Source organism: Catharus ustulatus, chromosome 23 (genome assembly GCF_009819885.2).
Source record: "Catharus ustulatus isolate bCatUst1 chromosome 23, bCatUst1.pri.v2, whole genome shotgun sequence".
Taxonomy (NCBI): Eukaryota; Metazoa; Chordata; class Aves; order Passeriformes; family Turdidae; genus Catharus; species Catharus ustulatus.
This window is the reverse complement of record NC_046243.1, coordinates 1,974,948-1,994,995: the sequence shown is the minus strand read 5'-3', so window position 1 is coordinate 1,994,995 and position 20,048 is coordinate 1,974,948. Positions and strand designations below refer to the sequence as shown.

At 45.1% G+C, this 20,048-nt stretch overlaps 1 protein-coding gene across 3 annotated transcripts; it reads left to right on the top strand.

Moving 5' to 3' along the window:
- The first annotated feature begins 2,380 nt into the window (after nucleotides 1-2,380).
- Nucleotides 2,381-17,787, top strand: SMARCE1 (SWI/SNF related, matrix associated, actin dependent regulator of chromatin, subfamily e, member 1). 3 transcript variants are annotated; one of them, XM_033079052.2, is made up of 11 exons: nucleotides 2,381-2,443; nucleotides 3,170-3,220; nucleotides 3,740-3,783; nucleotides 6,648-6,752; nucleotides 8,948-9,028; nucleotides 10,128-10,259; nucleotides 11,777-11,948; nucleotides 13,548-13,720; nucleotides 14,744-14,845; nucleotides 15,354-15,564; nucleotides 16,308-17,787. In XM_033079052.2, the coding sequence occupies exons 2-11, from the start codon at nucleotides 3,214-3,216 to the stop codon at nucleotides 16,517-16,519; spliced, it is 1,239 nt and encodes a 412-aa protein (XP_032934943.1). In that variant the 5' UTR covers nucleotides 2,381-2,443; nucleotides 3,170-3,213; the 3' UTR covers nucleotides 16,520-17,787. The 3 variants fall into 3 exon arrangements, with proteins under 3 accessions (XP_032934943.1, XP_032934944.1, XP_032934945.1); XM_033079053.2 differs by lacking the exon at nucleotides 6,648-6,752; XM_033079054.2 differs by lacking the exon at nucleotides 10,128-10,259.
- The last annotated feature ends 2,261 nt before the right edge of the window (nucleotides 17,788-20,048 follow it).

Genomic DNA, 20,048 nt, shown 5'->3' with positions numbered 1-20,048 from the left:
CTTACAAATATTTTCTCACCTTTTCTTTACCTTTTCCTGCCTCAGTGAAGCTGGTGAGCTAGTGTGACATATTTTGCTGGCTGAGGAATCTTTTAAACTCTTGCTTTAATACCAAATTGAAGTCACAGATTATTCTGCTGGATGCCAACAAATGTCCATTGTGGGTACAGTCAGCAGAGTTTAAGCAGATGAGGGCAGAGCTCGGTCTCTTTATTTGCTCATAAAAATAAGTTTATTTAAGCATGAAAACAAACTCAGTGGAACTGGCATCAAGAAAAATGGATCCAACTTGCAGCAACCCACGCCCAGTTAGTTTTTCTTCTTTTCACCTTCTACCAGCCTTTTGGGTTAGGCAGGTACCATCCTCCTTGGCTTTCCTTCAGATCCACCCAAATTCTCCCTCATGAATCTCTAGAAATATCTTATTGGCCACGTGAGAGCATTTCAATGCCAAACACTCCATTTCAATGTCAAACATTCAACATCAAACTTTCAAGTTTCACTGTGGAAGTTATCATATTTAATTCAGTCACTTTGATCATTTTCAGCGTGAAAGGCTCTTTAAGCTGAATGCTGAGGTCTGGAACACCTCACACCCTCAGAGCCACAAGCCTCACCCTTGTTTGATATTTGTGAGGGTTTTTGATGATTTCTGCAAGGAATTCTGGACAATTCCACTCCTTCCAGACTACTGGGCAATTTATAATCCTGTGTGATTCAGCAGCAGAATGTTTTGAGTAGGTCAGGCTGATTTAGTTGACAGTTAACATATTTATTATCCGGGGTCCATCTGGTTGCCTTCCCAGCCGTTCCATCTGACATTGTCCCTCACATCGGCACCTTCCCTCAGAGCTCGTCCTGCTCCATTCAACGGCCTCTGAAAATCCCAAAGAGCCATTTCGGCCCCACATTCTGCACAGACCAGGATCCCCCAGCACAGATAGACCTGACTCCAGCGCTGTTTTTATGGGATAATATTCGGGCTCGGACACGACCCCGCAGCGTTTTCCTGTGGCCTCATGGCAGCCCGGGGGGCTTCAGGGACCGCTCGCTGTTCGTGAGGGGAAAAAGGAGCCAAACCCTCAGGATCCAAACTCCCTCAGGGACCGCCCGCTGCTCGTGAGGGGAAAAGGCACCAAACCCTCTCAGGGACCGCCCGCTGCTCTTGAGGGGAAAAGGCACCAAACCCTCTCAGGGACTGCCTTCTGCTCGTGAGGGGAAAAGGGAGCCAAAACCCCTCAGCGACCGCTCGCTGTTCCTGAGGGGGAAAAGGAGCCAAACCCTCAGGAACCGCCCCGATGTTCGTGAGGAGAAAAAGGGGTCAAACCCCCTCAGGGACCGCTCGCTGCTCGTGAGGGGAGAAAGGCACCAAAACCCCTCAGGGGCCAAACTCCTTCAGGGACCGCCCGCTGCTCCTGAGGGGAAAAGGGAGTCAAACTCCCTCAGGGACAGTGGGCCGCCCGTGAGGGGAAAAAGGAGCCAAATGCCCTCAGGGACCGCCCGCTCTCGTGAGGGGAAAAAGGAGTCAAACACCCTCAGGGACTGCCCGCTGCTCGTGAGAGGAAAAAGGCACCGAACTCCGTCAGGGGTCAAACTCCCTCAGGGACCGCGGGCCGTCCGGGAGGGGAAAAAGGGGCCAAATGCCCTTAGGGATGGGCCGCTGCTCGTGAGGGGAAAAAAGGGTCAAACTCCCTCAAGGACCGCCCGTGAGGGGAGAAAGGCACCAAAACCCCTCAGGGTCCAAACACCCTCAGGGACCGCCCGCTCTCGTGAGGGGAAAAAGGAGCCAAACTCCCTCAGGAGCCAAACTCCCTCAGGGACCGCGGACCGCCCGTGAGGGGAAAAAGGCGCCAAACCCCCTCAGGGACCGCCCGCTGCTCGTGAGGGGAAAAAGGCACTAAACTCCCCCAGGGACCGGCCGCTGCTCGTGAGAGGAAAAAGGGGCCAAACCCCCTCAGGGCTCGCCCGTGAGGGGAGAAAGGCGCTAAAGTGCAGCGGACACGAGGCGCCCGCTAGCTCCCCCTGCGCGCCCGTTCTGCGCCGCAGATTCGCCAGCGGCAGCCACCACTCGGGGCAGCGAGGTGCCCGGTGCGGGGTAAGGGAGCTGAGCAATGCGGGGCTGGGGCGCCTCGGGATCCCCGCCGACGACCCGCGAGGCACCGCCTCCGTGCCGCTAATGGCAGGCGGGGCCGCCCCTCGCGCGGCGCTCAGATTGCGTCCCGCAGATTCGCCACGGCCCCTGGAGTCGCCGCCGTCCCGGAGGGCGCGGAGACACTCCTGGCTCCTCAATAGAACGCAGGGCAGCAGAACAAACCCCCCATAGTGAGCAGGAACTCACGGGCGGGCTGGGGCGGGCGTGTCGAAAGTGCGGAGCGGAGCGCGCAGGCGCTGTGGCCGCCGCCCCGGCCCGTGGGAACAAAGGGAGCGCGGCCGCGCCGAGCGGGTGAGTGCGGGGGGCCCGGCGGGGCCGGGCGGGGGGCTCGGGACAGCCCCGGGCCCGCTCCGGCAGCGCTACGGGGCTCGGGAGAGCCCTTGGGCCCGGGGAGGGAGCGCTGGGGCCGAGGGATCTCTCCGGTGGCCGCCTTGGGCCCGCTCAGGCTCCGCTCGATCTCCCCGTGTGCGAGCCCGGAGCGCGGCGTTAGTGGGGATTGTGAGGGAGGGTGCAGCAGCCGTGGCGTTATTTGAGGAAAATGCCGAATAAACACTTTGTTACAGCGCTGTTTGACGCGCTCCCGGGTTCGGTGCTAAGCGGTTTAAGCATTGCCTGTCAGACCGCAACTGCCGGGCTCGGTGATTGCTGTTTGTACCCTGTAAAGGAAATGCATCATTTGGGCATTTATGTATTAATGCCAGATTTCTGAAACAGTGAGTGTAAAATAATGGGCTCTGACTTTTTATTCCTTAAGGAACAAAATATATTTATTTAGACTCTTTAATATGAAGGTGACCTAAAACTGTGTGCTCTTGCACAGCTCTGTAAGGCCAGATTCCTTGGAAAGTACATTAATTTTTCAAAGAGATAACACCTTAGTTTCTGAAAATTCTTTTATCTGTATTCCAAAACTGACAAACTTTGATAATCCCTGGTAACTGTAGCAATCAAAGCTTTGAAGATCTGGTGGGGGGAAAGGCACAACACTTACTAGCGTGATCTTCTTTTGTCTTGCAGAAGTACAAATATAATGTCAGGTGGCTGAAAATTTGACTATCAAAATGTCAAGTAAGTTGGTTTTTTTTTTTTTTTTAAAGATTTTTCTTTATTTAACTTGATATTTTAAAGATCTGGTTCTGCAGAACCTGTTTGTGAGATGATGCCATTATTCCTGGCATTAAAAGAAATTGGCAAGTGTAGTGACTAAACTCTTGGCCATAAATCCTGCTGTGGCTGATTCCTGGCATATTGTTTTCGTAGGAAATCCAGATATCACAGCTTCTAAATCCTGTTGGACTGCATTTTTGCTTTCCCTCCGTGTAATTGGTGTGCATATAAATGAATTTCGTATTCTTCAGTCTTGTGCCGGAATAAAAGGCTGGGACTGGAGCAACGGGGGGAGTTCAATTTTTCTTTCTTTTTCGTGTGTTGCTTTTTGCTGTTCAGTGGCAAAATGCAAAGTCTTTCAGAGTAGAATTTACTTATTTTGTAAATTCCTTTAAAAATGTTGGCCACAGCAGATGCCTTAAGAATTCGTTCAGATTTTCAAGAGAAAAAAAAAATGTGCTTGCATTTCTATCTTAACAGAAAGGCCATCCTATGCCCCACCTCCCACCCCAGCTCCTGCAACCGTAAGTATAGTGATTTTTCTCATTAACACAGAGCCTTTAGTAACTTCTCAGAACAATAATTATGGAGTTGCATCGCCTTCCTGTATGGGAAACACATTAATGTGATATGAATTGTTTAAAATAGAATCATTCTTTCTTGAGAAGTGTGGGAAAGAGAAGCTGAATAAATTTGTTTTGCCTTTAAGGCTGCATCTCACAGACACTGAATTTTCTGTGAGTAGTCACTTGTCTCACAGTGGGTTGCAACAGTACTGGAATAGTTAGAAATCAACTGATATATTTGATTGTAAAACATCCTGCTCAGCCTGTGCCCAAATCATGAGCAGACTGTGTTTTTCCACGTTTCAGTTGTACTGAACTGCTTTTCTGTGGAATGTAGAATTATGAAACTTCCTGTTGTATTGGGGCAGAATAATGAAACACTCCTGATGCCAGTCTTGCATTCCTTGAAATCACTGGTATTTTGGAATCTGGGGCATGGGAAATACTTTACTTTCTAGTAAAGTGATGTGACCTGACACTGAGGAAAACATGAACAGGAGCTTTGAATCCCATCCAGTGACATTCCTGGATGTACAAAGGTGCTGCAGTACCAGTGTGCTGTGGGCAGGAACTGTTTGAAAGTAAATTCACATCTTTGGTCACATTTGTGAATAGTTTGGGTTTTAGGATAAATCCTTTGTACAGAAGATTGAGCAAAAATGCTTTAATGAATTTTTTTTTTACCAAAGTGAATTGGTAAACCTACCCAGCAGTGTGTCCTTGATCTCTGCAGGATGGGAGTTAGAAGGAATGCAATCCTTCAAATTTATTGTGCCATACTTTACAGGAAGAGGCTTGAAAATTACATAATGCATAAATACAAGTTATGTTTTTATAAGTTTACATAAATAAAATTTGATTTGTATAGTTTGCTCAGAGTTTTCATTTTGCACACAGCGAAATAGAACTGTGGCAGTGTTAGAAGGAACATGATGGATCTGCTCTGCCCACTGGATTCCTGCATCAAGAACTGTGCATACACATGTGATTCTTTTGGGATGTAGGATGGATACAGATGTTTAATGGTTGATGTTGATGTGGTACAGTCCTTCAGGAGAATACATGAAGCACATGTCAGAGCTGCAACCAGTGACATGCATTGCCTGTCTTACAAGCATCTTTAATTTTGTATTTTATTTTGTACAGTCCTTCACATGATGGCCTGTACTCTGTTAATGCAAGTCACAAAGTAGCCAAATAACCTTGCTTGTTCTTCCACAGCCAGCTCCAGGTGCTGCAGTCAACAAAATCCCAGTAATTCTCAATACTGCAGTACTGTACCTGAAATAAAAATTCTCCATGTGATGCAAGGTAGTTCCTGGTAACATTTAAATCCTGTCTTGCAGAAATAAAGAATTAAGCAGACGGAGATTACAATTGTCATCTGGTTTTATTGAAGAGATGTAGTTCAACATATTCAAAACCTGTTGTTATGGTAATACAAAAAACTGTAGTAAAACAGTGCCTTATGAAGCAGTGAATGTGTATGTTGTGAATCCAGGCATACAGATGAGCACATCAGCTGCTGTGACTGAGTTAAAAAGCTTGGCAATAAAATCTCTGTTGAAGACTGACTGTTAAAGGATAATTTTCCTCTGCACTTTTGTGTTCAGAAATAAACTGCTTGCAATGTGTCTGCATTGACCTGAAACTTTCTTAGTTACTGTAGTCAGCTCCTAGGACACTTCTGTTCAGTGTTTGCATGTGTCATACTTTGGTTCTTAGAGCCCTAAACCTATTTGTCAAATTTTTATAACTGTAATCTGGAACAGGGCCGGTCAATCCCTGTCAAAGACTTCTAGGAACAATTGTGCTGGAGAGTGGGACACTGTGGGAATGACATTTAAATGTCCAGAAACACTCCAGGCTCTTGTGAATCCTAGTGGAATCATAGAACCACCACAGTCAGGACTTAAATTACTATTAAATATTTAATCTGTTTTTCCAACACAATCTGATTGGGAAAGGAGGGGATAATGAAAAAAGAAATTTATTTGAGGAGGGGAATACAGGGAAGCTGGTGAAACTTGAGTGTCCATTGCTAAGTGAGAAGGGAATGTAAAGAAACAAGATTTTTTTTTACTGCGTGGCTGAGGTGAGAACTAATCAATCCACTTTCATGAATGAATGAAGATGTATTGATTAACTTCTGAATTGTCTTGGATTTGATGATGTGTTCAGACCAGTTTAAAGTTTTTTAACTTACAGGTCTTACTGCATCTGCAGAGTTGCTCAGCTCTGTCAGTCTACAGCCTGCCTTCTAACAGTGGGATGTCTCTGAGAATTGTCTTCAGTCATGGCAGTGGAGCACAAATGGTGCTTTGAGAGATTTCCTCCCCTGCCCCATTTGTTGGGAAGGCAGAATTCTGGGAAGAAAAGCAGGCAGGAATTTTCATTGGTGTAATAAATGTGTGTACTGGGGATTTCTCATCCATCACTGGGTGCTGTGTTGCCCTGTAACTTTTCACCCTTGGGAGACAAGAGTCTTCTGTATTCCATGGTGGCTTATGTTGGAAAACTTTATTAGCTGTGAGCTGAATTAACAGAATACTTGTTTAAATGAGTTACACAGTTAATAGAAGTAAAATCACCGATTTCAGACAGAAATTTGTAGTGACACGTTTGCTTAAAAGTCCTGTTTCCTTACTAGGTTTATACTGGAGTAAGTTGTGTGTGTTGGGAAGACACCAACTGCTACACCTCATTGCTTGTTTGAATTCTGGTTGCTTTTGCATGCCATATTGCAGTTCATTTTCATTTCTGTGTTTTCCTCGTTTGAGCTCATTTCTCATTCGTGTTTTTGTCTCATTTGTTTCCATCAGCAAATGCCCAGCACCCCAGGGTTTGTGGGATACAATCCATACAGCCATCTGGCCTACAACAACTACAGGCTGGGAGGGAACCCGGGCACCAACAGCCGGGTCACGGTAGGAGAATCAACTATTACATCCTCCAGCAAACACCAGGAACTGACCAGAAATGGCTTTAGGGTTAGGTTCTTCGGAGTCTTGGCTGCTGCCACTTCTTTATAAAAACAACCAAAACCAACTTCTGATTCTTACTCCTCACCTTCCCCCCCTTCCCCTTCACTCTGAAACCTTTTGCAGGAAAATGGGTTTTTACTCAGCAGGGAAAACTGGTAATGGTGTATGATGCAGACATCCGAAAAGACAAACTTTGTGGTCTTCAGTGACCACTGCATGCATAGGAAAAGGTTCTGTAGGTGGGTATGAATTTTTGGAGGGAGGGAACTGCTCTTTTTGCTGAGGTTCATTGGTACAAAAATAAGGAAGAAAATTTTGCAAACTGGAGGTCACTGATAGTCGTTGCATCATCCTGTTGAGCCATGCGAGAGGTACAGGCCTTTATTTTTCTTTCTGGTCTTCTAGTCTGGTAATAACTGCACAGTCCCAAGTTCAGTCATTATTTTTTCAACAAAAGTGTGATGTTGATAATAAAATAGAATCCTTTCGGCTCGTATATGTGTCAGTGTGTGGGAAATGGATGTTACATTCATTTTTCATGGAGTAAACAAAGTGATGAGGGAGGTGACAGCTTCTTTCAAACATGAATCAAGTCCTAGCATTGTATGCAGTTAGGAAACAAAAATAGACAGTGGAAATGTAACACTTTTATAACACAACAGAAACAGAGTAAATCCCTGATATTTTCTTAAATATCTTGCAACTTTAAGATTTTTCTGATCAGTGTGGAACGTGATACAAAGATTTCTCAAGGATCAAATACATGGTGCTTTTAAAGAAGTGCACTCTTTTTATGCCTCTCATATAAACCTTCTTTCAAACTTCATATATGAAGTTCATCCAATTTCTGAAAGCATTTACAGAAAGGACCTTCCCCTGCAAGCTGGAATTGACTGTCCGAATGGATACTTTCCTTATAGAAGACTTAAGTCAGGTTTTGTCTGAGAACTTCATTGTTTCTGTATGTCACAAGCATACACAGCCTGCTCTGCCATGCATATCCCAGTATATGGATGGTGTCTTGAAACCCCTCTTAATTTAAAAGCATTGAACAGTTTCCTTTAATGTTTTTCCAACCCATCTGTATGTGTATCTATGTATACATTTTGGTGATGCATATACCTCATGCACATTATTTATACACAGTTCTGTATGCATTGTTCATAGAGCTCCATAAATTCAGCAAAACAAAAAAGAAAAAAACAAAAAACCAAACCTATCAGGAGGAAAACTGAGTATTGAACATGAGCCTTCTGGGCTACACCCAAGTATTGATCTACAGGCCACAACCCTGAAAGATCTTGAACCTGCTTTATATTTTCATGTAAATACTCTGACTTAATAGAGCTCCTGGCATGTGGAAGTGCTGGAAGAGTGGAGGGTTTCAGACCCTGCAGTTGACAGGGGCTGTGATGGCACTGCACTGTTTTAGGAACAAACCCTGTCAGGTGTTCTGTGGCTGAGGGGATGCAAGGGGACCCAGCAGCAACATTAAAGTCCTTTTGTGTGGTGCCAGCACTGTGTCTGGCAGTGTAAAGCCAAAGGAAGACAGAGCACAGGAGCATGTTCCAAGCTAATTGGCTACAAATAGAGCACATATTTACCTTTTAGCTGCACAGGGTTGTTTTCTTTTCGTACAGAGAATTTGTTAATTGGCTCCAAATTACCACTGACAAATTTTGTAGAAAAATAATTGCTAAAATTTGTCTTTAACTTAATGTTTTTAGACTTTCTTCCTATCTTTTTTCACTCATACAGTAGCCACTTTAAATTTGTCAAAACAGATAAAATAAAGTAGTCATCAGAAGTGAGAAAAAACAACCTGCTGGGATTAGTGTTTCCATGTCAGTTCCTAAGCTGTGTAGTTCAGTTTCAAGAACATGGAGCCCTTTTGAGGATTTATGTAGCTACTGCTCTGTAAACTTACAGAGAAAAGGACAAGCTGGGAATTATTCCTGTGAGGACCAGCTCTAGCTAGTGCCTGTTCACTTACAAACTGGGTAATTTTTTGGTGATGTTGCTTGCTTCTCTTGGTGGGGGTGTGTGAATGCACAAGAATGAGTGTTTTCCAAAACTAGTGCTTGTAGAAACTGTTCAGCAATCCCATTAACAAATGGATTTATCCGGTTTTTTTATAGGCTTCCTCTGGTATTACCATTCCAAAGCCCCCCAAACCCCCAGACAAGCCCCTGATGCCCTACATGAGGTACAGCCGGAAGGTGGGTATTACAGTGTCCATCAGTAATAAAGTCAGTGTTCGTTTGTGCTAACAATTAATTGCTATGATCTTAGTTTCAGCTTCTAAACTTTGATTCCTAACAGCCTGCGCTCTCTTAAGGGGATGTAAAGTACAGAGTCTGCCCTGCAGAACAAAGGCAGCAGTAGTCTGGTCACACAGTTGCCAATTTCTGGGGGGAAAATTGCTAAAATGCTAATTGCTACCACTGTCTGCTGACAAGGATCCACCCCGCCACATTCAGAAGTTCCTGTGACTTACTGACAGAACTTTTTTATAAAAAGGAAATATTCCTTGCGTTTTCTGGGCTTGGTGCAGTGCTGTAGCTGGACTGAAGAGTAGCAATGAGTGGACTTTGCATGTTCTCCTTCACCACCCTAGCCCGTGGCAACGTTTGCTTCGCTATTCTGTGAACAGAAAGTAGGAGAGAGACTCTTGTGGAGTCTGGAATCTGATGGGGCATGGGGAGGGCATGGCAGCCTGGCTGAAGCAGGTGAGCCAGAAGGAATTTCTTCCACTTCTGGTAAAGTATCTTTACCAGCATGTCTGTCTTAGGCCAAAAAACATCAACACACACACAAAAAAAAAAAAAAAAGTCAAGTGGCGCAGCAAGAAATTACGCTGGCAGCTCTCCTTTTTTTTTCCCTATAAAGTTAGAAACCTTTTTGGTGGAGTCAGAACTTGTTGGAACTCAGATTGATCAGCAAGACTGAAATATTGTGAAATGTTACATTCTGATCTGAAAAGCTCAGTCTCTTTGTCATAATCTACTGCTGGATGTGTTTACTCAGTAGCATTTTTTTTCCCCGAGATGCAGCGATGTTCATTTAAGAAGAGAATTGAGAGGGTTAAAGGCAATATTCCCATGAGACCAAAGCCACTCAGCAATTGCCTGGTTCAGTAGCTGGCTTCCTACTGACTTCCTGCCCCAGAAAATAATCCAGATAGTTTAGCCAGACTCATTCCTAACTTTATCCTGTTTTTCATGGTGATTCCAGAAAGAACACTGAGATGACAATATAAAATGTTTAATTTGGAAGTATTTAGATATCATTAGTAAAGCTCCAGCTGTTTCTGTTAAGGTCTGGGACCAAGTGAAGGCGTCCAATCCTGATTTGAAGTTATGGGAAATTGGCAAGATTATTGGAGGAATGTGGCGAGATCTCACTGATGAAGAGAAGCAAGAGTATTTGAATGAATATGAAGCTGAAAAGGTAAATGGAAGAAATCTGGGATGTTTATTACAGCTGATTCTTCTAGGAACTGGTCTGAGAAGAAAAATTCATCTTCCCCATGCAGGGGTGTTTGAGGCATTCACGAGAGCCCTGTATGTAACTTAAATGGAAGTTTGTCCTGACACATCTCTTAGATTTTTTAAATAACTGTGCATCAACTGTGACTGGTCAGTTTTTAGACCCAATTCAAAATGAAGTATTTATAATTGAATGTCGATTTTAACTGTTTAATGAATGGATTTGATTGTACAACATCAGTATTGAAAAGATTGTCTCAACACCAAAATCCTCTTTCAAAACTGGTGCTCTGCAACTACTGCTGTTGTCATGAACATGTTCCTAAGAGACTTGCAGTCCCGTGGGGTTTGGTTTTCCTGGTGGAACTCCACGCTGTGGCATTAGTATTTTGTTTCTTAATAGAAAATGCTACCACCTGTAGAGTTTTCTTGTGCTTTTGTTTTGGTTTTATTGATCTTAATGACAAGAGATGACAGCTGCCTCGTGTCTAGGTTGGTAAGTGTTGAGCACCTGTACGAGACTGTTCTTGTAATTCTCAGGTACAAAGGGAGAATTGTCCAGCTGATGTGTTGTGCTTACACCTGGCAGGCACCTGAGGCTCTGGCTACCTGGTCAAATCTCAGCTGGTTTTATTCCAAGGCAGTAGAGAAGTACTGCAAAGCTTGGTGCTCTTAGCTGAGAAAAAAAAATAAAAGTCCAGGAATTTTCTATTTTTACCTTGGTAATGATGTTTAGATTGTAAGCTCCTTGGGGCAGGGGCCAGCTGGTTTCTGTTTGTGCAGTGCCAAGGCAGAAGGATTCTGGTCCTGATCATAAACAAACATCTTAGGTACCTTTAACAATATCATAGATTATATCCATTTTTTCATTGGGAATATCTCAAACCACTGTATAAAATCTTAAATGTGAGATTAAAGAAAGCAATTCAAAGGGAAAAGGTATTTCAAAGAAAGTGAAAATAGTGCTGCTGTCCTGCTGCCAGGAGGAGACAGGAGTCTGGCTGCAGCTTTCTGTGCCATCCCAGAACAGGGATGGGGCAAAGAACGGACAAACCTTAAGTGATTTTGAAAAGTGGTTCATGGCATACTGGCATAAGGAAAGAGAAGAAATCAGAGTCACAGATTTAGTTAGAACTCCAGAGAAGTACTAAATATTTTGTGTTTGCTAATTTCATCTTACCAGAACTTGATCATAAATGTTCTGGGGTGTTTGAATTTGAAATCTCAGAAAACAAAGCTATCACAAGACTTCCAGGCAGTAAAACTGAGAATGACCTAAAAACAAGTTGTGTTTTTAAAACACAGACTACTACAGAAGAAATTCTAATTTGTAAAAAAAGAAAGACTGAGAGAATCTGGTCATTTGTATCTCAGTCAGACGATTCCGATTCAGCTTTGTGTGTGAGTTACACAGAGCGCAGTTGTGGCAGGGTGGGAATCACCCGGTGGTGCAATCAAACCGTGTTGGTCACTTTTCAGATCGAGTACAACGAGTCCATGAAGGCCTACCACAACTCCCCTGCCTACCTGGCCTACATCAACGCCAAGAGCCGCGCCGAGGCGGCGCTGGAGGAGGAGAGCCGGCAGCGGCAGTCGCGCATGGAGAAGGGGGAGCCCTACATGAGCATCCAGCCCGCGGAGGATCCCGATGGTAAGGAGCTTGTGTGCACTCCCAGTGGGACACTCATGGCAGGACAGGTCATGGAGATAGAGAAAACCACCCCTGTGCACCTTCCACGGCGTTTCACATGGCTTTGTTTCTGCTTTGGTGCTTTAATACCGATTTTCATTGCCACGTTTTATTCCATACAGCTGATTTTGTTCCCAAAAGTAAGGTGGCACCCGTGGCAAAAGTTATTCCAACTCTTCTTAATTAAGTGTGAAATAATGCTTAATATTTCAAACCAAATCAGTGTGCTTACAGCTCTGTAATGGCTTTAGAAAAGGCTTAGATGCCTGATTTAATCCAGCTTGGATGGAATGTTGTGCTTTATTACCAGAAGCACATAAATCTGACGGGCAGAGTTCTGGTGTGATTAAGAGCACCTGAACTTTGAATGTGTTCAACAACTGTCATTTGAGATTGTTTGGGGAGTGAGGTGCCCTTGCTGCTGACAAGTTGATGAGAAAATTCTGAAAGTTTATTTGACTGCAAGGAAATGCACCCCACCCAGTGGGAAAAGTCAGCCTCACACACCTCATCTCATGGCTGCTTTTAAATTCATCACCAAATACTTGTTGAAACCTGAGGGTGAAAAATGTACGCAGTTACACCCTTTTTTTTCCTTCCCCCTTGTAAAAGCACACCCCTGAGATAAAGCTCATGGCAAACAGCACTTTCCCCCGTAAGGTAATTGCAACATTTATGTAAATACATTTCATGCTGGAATAGCTGGAACCTGGGGATTTGAGGTTCTGCTCTGTGCTACCTGAGCTAAGTAGACTTGGGCAGAACCAACCTTTGCCTCTTTTTTCTTTGTTTAATCAGATACCTCAGTGAGATACCATATAACACTTTGAAATAATGAAACTTTCATTTAACTGGTTTTCTTCTTTGGTAGTATCTCCTGGCATGGTGTTCAGCTTCTTAAGATTTCTGTGAATAGTTGGAATAGTCATCTCCAGTGGGAAGTAGGAAAATGAGACTTCTGGACTTCTCTGCATGGCATTGTTCTGGGAGATACTTCATACTTGTTGTTTAACTGGTTTCTCTTTAGAGAAATGCACTTACTAATAAATAATCAAATACTCTCAATACATGACTGAATTTTCAGCGATGAGTAAATGTGTCTCACTGCTTCATGCTTTCAGTCCTCAGTGTTTAAAACAAAATGTGGTTTTGATCTGTGCTACAAAGGTTATTTATAGAGGAGTCACTATCCTGCTGGCATTTTGTTCTGGAAACAATTAATCAGGAATTGGTCTTTTATTTGGTGTATTAATAGTCCCTCTTATTGTGGAAATGTGCAAAGCAACAGAGTGAATAACTAGGTCAGTCCCAATTTCAGCTGTGGGAAATGCATGTGAAATCAGCTTTTAGAGCTGTGCCAGGTAAATGCTGCTCTGGCCACACTTGGTCTCCTTTTGTGATTCCCTGATGCTCTGTGTGTGTTACTGTGAACTTTGTGACATGACAGCTACTGCTGTCAGGGCTCACATTTTGTTTTTTGTGAATGCTAACATGGGTACAGTGTCATTAACCTCTCATTTTGTGGAATCAAAGCAGCTACCCCTCAAACTCCCATTGCAGATTACGACGATGGGTTCTCCATGAAGCACACGGCCACGGCTCGCTTCCAGAGGAACCACCGGCTCATCAGCGAGATCCTGAGCGAGAGCGTGGTGCCCGACGTCCGCTCTGTGGTCACCACAGCCAGGATGCAAGTCCTGAAACGCCAGGTTCAGTCTCTAATGGTTCATCAGGTAAAGAGAAAGGATGTGAATGCAGCTAAAGCGTGGTGGGGCTGGGCTGGACTCCAAGTCTTGGATCATTCGATCACCTACATGACTGTTCTTGCTGGGTGTCAATGTTCTGCGTGCTCCAGGAGCTAATCCCTGGGATTTCTTGGGAGCTGCAGAATGTGAGACTTCACCTTCTGTGCTGTTTTGTTCCAGAAGCTCATGTTAAACTTTATTTTGTTCTTTGGGATATCCTGTTAGTTCCATCATTCATTATTACACACAACCCTCTGTATCCAGTGTGAAATTCTGCTGGGTAATAAGTGCTGGTAGGGTTGTGATTTTGGATACCTGACAGCTCATCTTGTTTGTAATGATTCTTTTCTTGGAGTAAATTGTCCCTATTCGAACATTTTTCACTGAAAGTTAAATTCATACAAAATATATAGTGACACCACACATGCATGTTTCACCCAGCTTTGGGCACATGCCTGTGTTTTCCAAACACTCATGTTACCAAAAGAACCCTTTCAGCATGGTCAGTGTGTGTGTTTGGTTGGGCAAGACCAGAATTTAGCAGAGATTTGTTGGGGTTCTTTTTAATTACAGAAGATTAGGAGGGTGGAGGGGGTGATTGTCCTTCTTTCCTGTGAATTGTGGTCTTTCTGTGCTAGAGAATATAATTGATGTGGGGGGGTGTGTCTATACCTGTGAACTGTGTATATACACACCTGTGGGATCTGTATACACAGACCTGGGGGTGCAGAATAGGAAAGAAAATGTGCAGATTTCATGCTGGAAGCTTCACCTCAGGTACACAGTGTGTCATTTACAATATGCTTGTACTGCTACACAGACCCATCTACTGTTCCTACTTTTCAGTATTAACTTGTGAGCTAGTGGGTATCAGAAGCAGGCAGAAGGATTTTACATATTAGACCAATATTTAAAAATAAACCCATGTGAAAATTTGTATGCATAGCTGTGCCTTTGCCCAGTTTTTAGGTGACTGCACAGTGAGGTTCTTGCTGTTTGTTTCACTTCCAGCGAAAGCTCGAAGCTGAGCTGCTGCAAATTGAGGAGCGTCACCAGGAAAAGAAGAGGAAGTTTTTGGAAAGCACAGAATCTTTCAACAACGAGCTTAAAAGGGTACAGCTCATTTTTCTTACTTAGTCTGAGGAAGCTGCTGGTTCCACAAGTGCTTCAGTTCCCTGTTCAGTTCTGAGCAATTGCCCAGCTGCTGGGGCAGTGCCCTGGTGTGGGTGGTACAAAGCACAGGATGATTTCCTGCTCCTTCAGTGACCTTTAGGGGGACATGGGGCCAGTACAGTTTAGAAGTGCCTCGAGGCTGGGGCTGGGTGAACTCACTCAGAGCAGCTGGAGGCTGGAGGAAGGTGGCCTAAAGCCACACTGCTCTCCTTGGCTGCATTCAAATAATGTTATTTATTCCCTCTCCCCATTTTTTTTTTGTTAATATGCCTATATCTAGCTCCCTAGTTACTTTTAATACAAACTTTATAAAATCAAAAGGACTGTGCTGCGTGTAGAAATAATGAACTCATCCTTGGGCTTTGCTGATGATTTATTTCTCAGGTTAACTGAGGTAATAAAAGAGCTAAAGAGTTTTCCTTTGTTTCGTTTTGTTTTTAATTGCTAGTTATGCAGTTTGAAGGTGGAAGTGGATATGGAAAAAATTGCAGCTGAAATTGCTCAAGCTGAGGAACAGGCTCGCAAGAGACAGGAGGAAAGGGAAAAGGAAGCAGCTGAGCAAGCTGAGCGCAGTCAGAACAGCCTGGCAGCCGAGGAGGAGCAGGCAGCCAGCAAGGGGGAGGAGAAGAAGGAAGAGGAGAGCACTCCAATGGAGACAGGTAACTGCATCTGAACATCTGCTGCAGAGTCCTCCAAGGATCAGCATTAAAGAGTCTCTGAGGAGAACAGTTCAGTGCATCTTGGTGAACCCAGGCATTTGCTTACTTCCCATTAAATTACTCCTTTCTAAAAGAGGTGGTGATAAGATCCCACAGAGCCCCGTGTCATGCTTTGTGTGTGATGTCCTGAGGGGGAGCAAAACTAAACCTGAAGTTAGGCTTTGATTAACTAGGAGTTACACTTTGATTAACTGGGAGCAGCTGGGAGCATTTCCTTGTCCTAGTGTCAGTGTCCAGCCAGGATGATGCAACAGCAATGCTTCCTATGCAGCTCTCAGGCAAATTTTCCAGCTGCTTTGTGCTTTGGACACAGCTGGGAGTAAGAAATGCTGCTGGATTCAAGAATCCCAGTGACTTTATATCAGTGAGTCACTGCTGCAACAGCAGGAGCATAAGGAAGGAGGAATCAAGGAGTTTGAATTGCAGTGCTTCTGCTTTAACAAGGCACATGACTTTCTTAGGGCTGGAATTCAGATGTCAGGGAGCTCTGGGTGACATCAGGATACTGTGGCAGGACCAGCACTGAGAGATGCCTGAGCTGTGCCTGTCCCTGCATGTTCTAAGTAACAGAAGTCACTGCTATGGAATACTCGGATTTATTGTAGCTTCTGTTTCTTCCTAAATCCTAATTGCACAATCTAAATATCGGCATGTAAGTGACACTGAGAAATATGTTTTTCCAGAAGAGCCTCACCCAGAAGAGAGCACAGAGAACCAGCAGAATGGTGAGGAAGGAACCTCCACCCCAGAGGACAAGGAGAGTGGGCAGGAAGGGGTGGACAGCACAGCTGAGGAGGGAACCAGCGACAGCAACACCGGCTCGGAGAGCAACAGTGCGACCGTGGAGGAGCCGCCCGCAGACCCCAGCGCCGAGGAGGGAGAGAAGAAGGAATAGCCAGACTCAGCTGCTGTGTCTCTGTAATGAAGTACTGTTTGATTTCAGAGCGTGCTCTGCGGCTGTTGTACCTTCCCTGCCTCTGTCACTTGTCTCCAAAGGACACCGGGGTTTAATGACAGGTTATCAGTGTAGCAATGCAAAGGGGCCTGTAGGGGCACAGGGTGTCCTGCAGCAGGCAGAAAAGGAACCTCATGTGTCTAAACACAGCTATTACCATGTGGAGAGGTGCTTATATCACTTGTAATCCTTCCCTAGAAAGACACCACTGGTTTTGGTTTCTGTATGAGAAATCAGGCCTGCCCCTTTGTGGCAGCAGTGAGGTCTCACCTGTGCTGCAGTCCTGGCCTCACTGCACGAGGGACCTGCTCCTGGCAGTGCCACTGGTTTACTGGAAAGGCTGCAGTGTGGCTGAAGCATTCAGACCTGTTCTTACTATGGAGCAAAGACCTGATGCCTGTCCAGGGTGTCCCTGCAGCCTCTCCTTACCTAACAACCCCAAAAGTCCCTCATGTCCCACAACTACTGTGCTGCATGTCAGCAAGGGCAATTTCTGCTGGGGCTGCCCCAGTCTGTGCTTTTAAACAAAGCTCTCAGTCCTCAGGAGCAGCTCCAGAGTGAGGCTGAAAGTCTGGGTTTTAGGGGTTTTTTTGGTGTAACTTGTTTTTCTAGAGTAGCTGCTCTGTAGTGGTGGAAACTTGCTCATGGTCTGTGTGTGGCATGTCAGGAGATCCAGTTCCAAAGGGCTCAGTGTAGTTTTGCAGGAAATGACACATCATGAGGGATTTTTTTTCTGTGGTGTAGGATTCTTTTCAACAAGCCTTTGCTTTTCTTTCCCAATTAACTCCTTTATTTGCTACCAAGAGACCCTGGTGTGGCCTCAGCCAGAGACCTGGCACAGAACAGAGCAGGAGAGCGTTTAGACACGCACATGTTCTCTGAACAGACAGTCACTGATATGGCACAAATGGTAAAATAATAGTAGTTTTGCTTGTCATGAGCTTTCAGAACCTCTGGAGACTCTACAAATGTACTGAAAAGGCCATAATTTGCCCTATATAAGCAAAAGCCCACAAATAAATACACTGAATTATGGCAACAGCCATGGGCCACTTCTTGACTTTACAACTGAGGGAACACACAACGTTTCAATGAACCAATGTGTATTTGCAGAGCAGTGGGTCTATCAGATGGTGTTTTTTAAATCCTTTTTTTTTTTTTAATGGTCTAAAAATAATAAAATTCAACATGTTTGGTTTTTTTTAAACTCACAGTGGTCTGTTCTTGTCTTTTAAGGTAGTGCCAGTGTTTGGTTCAGAGCTTTCATCAGCTGTTCTCCATCTCAAGGCAGAGGAAAATGAGCACACAGGATTTTATTTCTTGCACAGTACCAGCTGCTGGCTGGACTGGAGCCCTCCCCCGACCCCGTGGGGCCCAGGTGCTGTTCCACACCTGAGGTGCTGCAAACCCTTGTTGTGCAACAGCTTTTATCTGCAGCAGCCCTGGGTTCTGTAGGCCGGGGGTGCTTTTCATCTGCTCCAAATTCTCAAGGTGTATGTAAATAACTAATTATTGGCAAAGACGGGTGTGTGCAGCTCAGGGTGTGTACGTGAAGGAGTGGGTGTCGTCTTCACCAGTGAAATAACTTGTCCAAGCACATGAGAACGTGAAGGAATGCCCATGGGCAGCACTGGAGCACTGACCAGCCCCATGATGCCTGGCAGAGGTGCCTGCAAGGGACAGGAGCCATCAGGGAGCCAGCACAGGAGAGGGACAGACTTTGGTGGGTCCCATGTCCTACAGGTCCTCAGTGGGATGTTCTTGATGGACCCTGTGGCCACCTGCAGGTCCCCAGCAGGGCCAGGAACCCTTCCTGCCAAGAGGAAGAGCCCTCATGCTTTGCTGCTGGTCCTGCTGGAGCTGCTGTGTTTGCTGGGTGACCGTTCTGGTGGGTGCAGGCTGCAGATCCGGGGTGCAGCCATCCCCCATGAGAGCTGCTGAGTCCCACACCCCCGTGGGACCAAGGCAAAGAGGCAAACCCAAACCTTGCATCATGCAAGGGAGTTGTTTTCTTTGGCTTGTTTTTCTCTTCAAGAAAAAACCAGGGGTTTTTGAGTGTGACTCAGGTGTTGTGACCTCTGACATCACCGTGCTGCTGCTTGGCTCTGCAGGCAAAGGTTCTCGTCTAGGTCGTTGTCAAAAATATGCTTTTATCTCACCACAAAAACACAGTCAGTAAAAGTTATTATGAAGCCTGTGTTAAAAAAAGAACTGATCTCAAAGTTTTTTGTTGGTTTGGGGGTTTGTTGAGTTGGTTTTCTTTTTTTGCATTTATGTAATTATTAGATTTTATCACTCCAAAAACCTTCTAACCTACAAAGCTGGTACAGAGTAACGGGTACATAGCACTAAACAGGCCCAAAGGGTAAGTTTTGAAAGGGGTTTAGATGTTAAAATATGAACCAGGCACCTTGTGAAGTTGTTCAGAAATGATTCACCATGTAAAGTGAACCCAGAGTTGAGGCCTCCAAGATCTTCATGCACCCAAATCCCTTCCAAACCCCTCACCTACTTACAGGACCGAGCTTGGCTTCCCAGAAAGGCAAAAACCTCATGTTTGTGCAGCAGAACTTTCAGAGAAGAAGAAAAGACTTACAGAGAAACAAACAATGTTGGGGTTTTTCTTAAAAAAATGGTAAGAAATCACCTGTGTATCACCTGGACAAGTCTTGCCAAGTCGCTCTGCCTGGAGCCAAACGAGCTGCAGACGCTGCTCACAAGAGAGGATTATGCTGGTGACAGAAAGAAATAAAACAGATTAAAGGAGCTTTACAGGAATAAAATATCAAAGCAAATATGAACGCTGGAACAAAGGGGTGGCTGGGGCAGCTCAGGGAACCAGAGCCTGTTCAGAGTTTTGTGCTGCAGCAACGCAGCACACCCTGAACCCTGACCTTGGGGAAGCAGGATGGGGAGCCCACATCCACACTGTGTGGGGATAAACTGGGGGTGAGGAGGCTCCTGAGAAGGGGAGGTGTGGGTGGGCAGCACACAGGGAGCAGGGGCAGAGTCTCTGCTCAGGCTTTGCCGAGGTCCCTCCTCTATCCCAGGATGTGCTTTTCCATTTCCCACCAGCTCCAAGAGCAGCCTCTGTGCCCTGTCCCAAGGAGCCTGGGATGGTTTATTTCTCCTTTTCTTGTCCCAGGTTTTGCCCTGAACATCCAGCCAGGCAGGCTTTGCCATTGTTGTTTTTTTTTTTTTAGAAAAAAGCAATTTTGGATTTTTTTCCTCGATTTATCAAAAGCTACTCAAAGCACATTTGATCAGCCACCAATCCAAACTCCCCCACCATGCTCCCACCACCACCAAAACAGCAGTGGGGTGTCCTTCATCCCCTTAACTTACAAGTGTTCCCAGCAATCCCAGTGCTGGAATTCTGAGGAAAACACCCCTCATGGGTGACTGGAGATGGAATTGGTGCAGGAATGAGGAAAACACCCCTCATGGGCGACAGGAGATGGAATTGGTG

What these genes read in the sequence shown, in the direction of transcription:
- SMARCE1 (XM_033079052.2), top strand. An exon ending in GCACCAACAGCCGGGTCACG is followed by an intron (nt 6,753 to 8,947) that starts GTAGGAGAATCA and finishes GTTTTTTTATAG; the next exon opens with GCTTCCTCTGGTATTACCAT. An exon ending in TCAACAACGAGCTTAAAAGG is followed by an intron (nt 14,846 to 15,353) that starts GTACAGCTCATT and finishes TTTAATTGCTAG; the next exon opens with TTATGCAGTTTGAAGGTGGA.